We start from the raw sequence: 6767 nt of genomic DNA, 5'->3' as shown, positions 1-6767 counted from the left end.
GGCGTTTTTAGGGGACCACTGCGAGGACCCCGACGATGAAGATACCGCGGAACATACAGTGGCGCGCTTTTCTCGATTCCGGGACCTGACACTACCGACCGTCGCGGCTATGATGTTCAATTCCCTATCAATGCGTTACCGGCGATCCGGGGCTGGAGGACACAGTATCAGCGTATATCCCGGCCCATGTAGACGGGGACCTGGTGAAGGTCACGAGGCGACCTGGGGTATTGAGGTCGCTCGGCACGCTACCAGCACTCTAGCGCGCCGACCAAGAGTGAAATCATAAGAGTGACCGGTTGAAGATAAATTGCGTTCCAACCCGGTAGGATGATTAGGAAAAAGAATATTTACGTAACAGAATGTATCGGCCTAATTATGACAATTTTAGAGTTAAATCTTGTCATACTTATGTAAACTGTTTATTGAACGGCTGTTACTAGGCTGCACTAAAAGTATCGGGAATGGAATATTTCCACTGTTCCTGTCATATTAAAATCTTTTTAATTGAAAACTCCTTGGTTTTAAAAATCGAATACGATTTATTTATTTAAAAAAAGATTCTCGGTCTTGTCACGAGGTTTTGTCAAACTTGTTTAGTCGTTGAGAAAATGGAATTGACTCGAGAAAATTCAAGAGCGATGATTTATTATGACTTTCGAACTGGTTTAACACAAAAACAGTGTGTTGACCGGATGATTTCTGCATTTGGTGATGAAGCCCCATCCAAAACCACAATTTATCGCTGGTTTGCTGAGTTTCAACGTGGACGTGTCAAGCTCAGTGATGATCCCCGTCAAGGTCGTCCAAAAACTGCAGTCACCCAAGAAAACGTTGATGCTGTGCGTAAGCTGATTGAGGAAGATCGACATGTGACATACCGCGAAATTCAGGCAACTTTAGACATTGGCATGAGTCAAATACAAATAATCTTGCATGAACAATTAGGTGTAAAAAAGTTGTTTTCCCGATGGATACCGCATTCGCTCTGTGAAGAGCAAAAAGCGGCTCGCGTTACTTGGTGCGTCAGAACTCTCGAAAGATTCCACGCAGGATCCTCAAATGCTGTAGGTATACAACATTGTATCAGGTGACGAATCCTGAATATACGCGTACGAACCCGAAACAAAAAACCAGTCACGAGTTTGGGTGTTCGAAAATGAGTTAAAGCCAACAAAAATTGTTCGTTCACGGAGTGTTGCAAAAAAAATGGCGGCCACGTTTGTCTCCAAAACCGGCCATGTTACGACTATTCCTCTTGAGGGACAAAGAACGGTTAATGCAGAATGGTATGCTAGCATTTGTTTGCCACAGGTCGTTTCTGAACTCCGTAAAGAGAACTGCAACCGCCGCATCATCCTCCATCACGACAATGCGAGTTCTCACACCACGCACAGAACAAAAGAGTTTTTAGAGCAAGAAAACATAGAATTTTTAGACCATCCGCCGTACAGCCCCGACCTAAGCCCTAATGATTTCTATACTTTCCCTAAATTATAGAATAAATTGCGTGGACAGAGATTTTCATTACCTGAAGCAGCTGTGGACGCCTACAAAACGGCCATTTTGGAGACCCCAACTTCCGAATGGAATGGTTGCTTCAATGATTGGTTCCATCGTATGGAAAAATGTGTCAAATTTCGCGGAGAATACTTCGAAAAGCAACAAATACATTTTTAAATAGTAATGTTGTGTCACTACGTTAATTCCCGAAATTTTCAGTGCCGCCCTCGTAACATTGAAAAAACAGTAAAGTTAATAATTCACCTCCAGTTTTAATGTATAAAAACAACGAAGCATTTCATTGCAATTTCATTTGACATTTAACCTCTCATGACGATCTCGATTCTGACGCGTAGAAATTAACACATTAAAGTCAGTTTAAGATCAGTTCACTTTATCATACACACACTTACACGCAATTATTAAAAATAAATATTCAAAAATTAAATACTGAATTAAAAAAAAAATTTTTTGAATGTGAAGACATAATTTGACAATATTAGATTCCAAATAAAATTATTGTATTGTTATAATATTTATTTATTTTGTCTGTGAATTATCTTATTAATTTAGTGTTTATTCAGATTTTAATGTAATAATGGTGGTTTGTTTCTGTGGACAAGTGTGCAAAAATAAAACGAAACCGCTGGACGTGACTTCTTGCCAAAAGTACATTGACCTCTGAGTAAAATATTGAATTTAGGTAGGTAATGTTTATAGTTTAGGTAAATTCAAATCATCCAACATCTGCGGTGTTGTGTTACATCAACGCGTTTAATTTCATTCAATTTAAAATTTGGCTTTGGTTTATTATTAATTACCTTCGATCAACAATTGTAACATTACATTCAATATCAAAAGAGAGGTTTCGTTAATTTAACAGTTAAAAGTAATCGAAATAATAATAATTTAACCTAAAACAACAAACTGGTGTGAGCAGTGTGGAATTTTTGCTGGCCAATATTGTAGTAAATTATTTGTAGTAGGGATATAATTACAAGAAATTAAATTATCTTGACGTTATCACGCGGGAAAGTACGAGGAAAATATTAATGTCACAGTCCTGATAATGTCATAAATATAACATTATCCTTTAGTGCAAGTTTATTTGACATTTGAACTTTAATACCGATATCGTATCTGACATGTTTTGATTGGAAATTTAGCTTCGGTATATAAGGCGGAGTTTGAAACGATGCCGGCAGATTAGTGGAGAAGCCTGGTGAACCAAAGGTAAGAGATCTTACAAAAAAGTTGATCGTATTAGTGCTCTGTCAACTTACTCTTAGAGTCTACTATGAGCTCGAGACGATAGGTTATCGATTATAGTTTAATTCCAACAAGTTTTAAGGTTCAATGTCGCGCGTTTCGTTATTACGTTTAACGAGTTTTTGAAGTCGTCGTGGCCTAAAGGATAAGACGTCCGTCCGGTGCATTCGTGTGTAGCGATGCACCGGTGTTCGAATCCCGCAGGCGGGTACCAATTTTTCTAATGAAATACGTACGTAATATTCACGATTGACATCCACGGTGTAGGAATAACATCGTGTAATAAAAATCAAACCCGCAAAATTATAATTTGCGTAATTACTGTTGGTAGGACCTCTTGTGAGTCCGCACGGGTAGGTATCACCGCCCTGCCTATTTCTGCCGTGAAGCAGTAATGTGTTTCGGTTTGAAGGGTGGGGCAGCCGTTGTGACTATACTGAGACCTTAGTATATCTCAAGGTGTGTGGCGGATTTACGTTGTAGATGTAGGCTGTGAGCTCGTCCACACACCTAAGCAATAAAAAACAACAACAAAAAACGCGAGTTGATAGGATATTTGGTTTAAACAATATTTCGCTTATTACACGACATTTATCTTTGTAATTAAAGTTGTGTTTTATTTCGAATCAGCATCAACAGATCGAAGTTTTTAATTGAACTTCAATTAAAGTTTACTCCATTAAAATAGCTGAAGAAGTTTTTTTTTGTTATGATATTTTATCTAAATTTTAAACTTTAAATGGCTCTGCTGTAAATTTGCAAAAATGTTGCTTAAACCTATGTGGCCTTTCACCCCTCGATATTATTACCGACCTTTCAAATACTTTACAGTTTTCGTTTTAATCGACTGCAAAGTAAGGAAGTCTTTATTTTTCATGTATTTTTTGCAAAGAATGCTGAATGTTTAAAATGTAATTTAATAATACTCCATTATTTGAGGCCTATAAAATCAATGGCAGCTAAACGCCTTAAAATGTAGTAAAATGAATTAGGTAACTATGGCGCCATCTTGTTTAGTTAGTTGGACACGCTTTAGTATTTTCATGTTATAACAAATGCAGCTTAATCTCTAGCAAATTCAGTTCAAAAAATTTATTTTTACACTGTACTCAAATATAAACGAAGTTTTGTCATTTAAAATTCAGATTATTAGTAATATTCTCATTCTGTATAAATCTGCTTTAAAATAAAGAATATCGTAGCTATCCGAACAAAGTTATTTCAGTTTCTCAAACCGGGAGTGTTGCTAACACTGGCCCTAGCAAGAGCAGGACTTCGATGAATCAGGAGGATCCGTAATGACGTGTTTAGGGCCGATTTTTGTAGTTTACCTGAATATTTGACAGAATTGGATTTAGCTGCCTTTGATTTTATAGGCCTCATTTATCAATTAAAATGTGAACGGTTGAGTTTGACTAGGGAAGTCTGACATAAAAGGCCCACAAATTACATTTTGTGTCTTCGGTCTAAGGTTTAAATGGGGTTATTGCCAAATTTTAATAATTCGAATTTGTTTATTTATTTTAGAAGCCGGCGCTCCGAAGATGAAGTCCGCTGTTGTTGTCCTGTGTCTTTTCGCGGCGTCTCTGTACGCCGACGAAGGCACAGCCTTCAACGAAATCCTGGCGGAGCATCTTTACAATGACGTCATAATTGCTGATTACGACTCTGCTGTTGAAAGAAGCAAACTAATCTACACCGATAACAAGGGTGAGCTCATCACAAATGTCGTAAACAATCTGATACGAAACAACAAGATGAACTGCATGGAGTACGCCTACCAGCTCTGGATGCAAGGCTCCGAGGACATCGTCCGGGATTGTTTCCCGGTTGAGTTCACACTTATCTTAGCTGAAAACTATGTTAAGCTTATGTACAGGCGAGACGGTCTCGCTTTTACATTGAGCGACAATGGCGGGGTTGCCTACGGGGACAGCAAAGACAGGACCAGTTCAAGAGTCAGCTGGAAATTCATTCCGCTGTGGGAGAACAACAAGGTCTACTTCAAGATAGAGAACACTGAGCGCAAACAGAACTTGGCATTGAAAGTCCGAACTAACAGAAATGGCGACCACATGGCTTACGGGGTCGCTAACTTCGATGGTTTTAGGGCCCAGTGGTACCTGGTTCCCGCTGAATTAAATAACGAAGTTTTATTCTTCATCTTTAACCGGGACTACAGCATGGCTTTGACGCTGTCGAGGACGATGGACAGCTTGGGTAACCGCATGGCCTGGGGATACAACGGTCGAGTTATCGAAAAGCCCGAACATAACACCTGGAGTATTAAGGTTTTCTAAGCTCTAATTTCATTGTTCACGAGAGCCGAGAAAAAATTATGAGAGAGAGAGAGAGTATTCTATATTGAACACCAAAAAGACAAAAAAAACAATGCGAAATATTAAATACAAAAAACAAAGTACAATGAGCGGTCTTATCGCTAAAAGCGATCTCTTCCAGCTAACCGTCAAGTGGACAAGAATCATATGGAAACGAATTACACGCGGCGTGCCCATCAATTGAAATATATAGATACTTAAACACATACACATATACATACATACACAATAGTACACATTAGTAGTAGCTACACACATAATAGTACCAATAAACAATTTTAATTTAAATAATGTTTTTTTATCTGTCGTCGCAGAATTTCGAAAGAAATAATTAATCGGTCTTAGGACTTCGGCAGTGCAGTAACTGGTGGTCATGACTCATGACTATGGCGTAGGTGGTCGAGCGTTCGATTCACATATCGGGGAAACGCTGTTTTTCCTACCTATGCTGATAGCCTTGAGGGGCTATATCAGCGTTACCCTAGCGTGCAGGTGAGCTCTCGGGACTCAAACCGGAGGTGTTGCTAACACTGACCCTAGCAAGAGCAGTGCTTCGCAGAATCTACCACGGGATCGGAAACGCGACCCATTGAGAAGATCTGGCGAGAAACTCATTAGGCTGTGTTTGTGGGTTAATTTACTCGCCGAACCCTTCGTCGCAAGCGACGGTGACCGGTCAGGGAAACATTGGTGCGATAAACAAGTTCATTTACTCTTTATCTGGGTGTTTATTATTAATATGTCGCAGCCGGAAATGGCAAACGAAGCGAAAACGCGCCACCCAGTGGATGTGATCAGCAACTACTCGTCAAACATCGGCTCACTTAGGGTGGTGTTATGGAGGGTAGAGGTAAAGAGAACCGTCTCATACGGGAGAAGCTTGAAAAAAAGTCCCACTAAATAACAGTTCAAAAATCCTCCAGAACGGCGCTAGCATAGGCACAGGGTATGTATGATATGAATTGAGCAGTTGTTAACTGATTGAAGTATGCTGAGTTAGGAAATTTAATATATTTAATGACTAGAGTAGTTAGTGACAGTGTAATATACAAGACCTCACATGTTTATGTAGTCCAAACTAATTTCGTCAATATAACCTAAAATTGTTGCTGTGGTAACACGTGGAGACATCGATTGCATTTTGTTATCAGCTTTAAATAAAATTCTTTTTGTGATTTTGTAATGCTTACCGTTCTTTCGTCCTTTTTTATTTCTCTATCTTATTCTAATAACTTTCAGCGCCTTTTTTTAAATTTACCCGGTTGCTACTGTAGCGCTCCCTTATTTAGTAGATTTTAACGGACACTTTTTCACACACAGAGGCGGTTCTCCTTACCTCTACCCTCCATAGGTGGTGTGCTTCGGCATAGATAATACACATAAATTAGTTATAGATAAGCAACTCAAGCACTCAATAAAAATGTTTATTGGTGGTAGGACCTCTGGTGAGTTCCCACGGGCAGAAATAGGCGCGGTGGTAGTACCTAACCGTGCGGACCCACAACAGGTCCTACCACCAGTAAAAAATGTATGATCATATTGTACGAAGATTCCGGAAAGTTCTACTGCAAGTCAAATTGCAGGGCGCGACGTATTTATGAAATTGTACTTTACTGTTCCTTCGTAATAAGGTGACACTGGAAAATTTGGAAACGC

General features: G+C 39.3%; 1 protein-coding gene across 3 annotated transcripts; it reads left to right on the top strand.

Moving 5' to 3' along the window:
• The first annotated feature begins 1387 nt into the window (after nt 1-1387).
• Nucleotides 1388-5561, top strand: LOC101746510 (low molecular mass 30 kDa lipoprotein 19G1-like). 3 transcript variants are annotated; one of them, XM_021351161.3, is made up of 3 exons: nt 1388-2206; nt 2670-2736; nt 4300-5399. In XM_021351161.3, exon 3 carries the CDS (start codon nt 4317-4319, stop codon nt 5070-5072), a length of 756 nt encoding a protein of 251 aa, XP_021206836.2. In that variant the 5' UTR covers nt 1388-2206; nt 2670-2736; nt 4300-4316; the 3' UTR covers nt 5073-5399.
• Nucleotides 5562-6767: the final 1206 nt, after the last annotated feature.

The sequence above is a fragment of the Bombyx mori genome, chromosome 20 (assembly GCF_030269925.1).
Source record: "Bombyx mori chromosome 20, ASM3026992v2".
NCBI classification, from domain to species: Eukaryota; Metazoa; Arthropoda; class Insecta; order Lepidoptera; family Bombycidae; genus Bombyx; species Bombyx mori.
The sequence above is the reverse complement of the archived record's forward strand: the minus strand, read 5'-3'. Positions and strand labels throughout refer to the sequence as shown.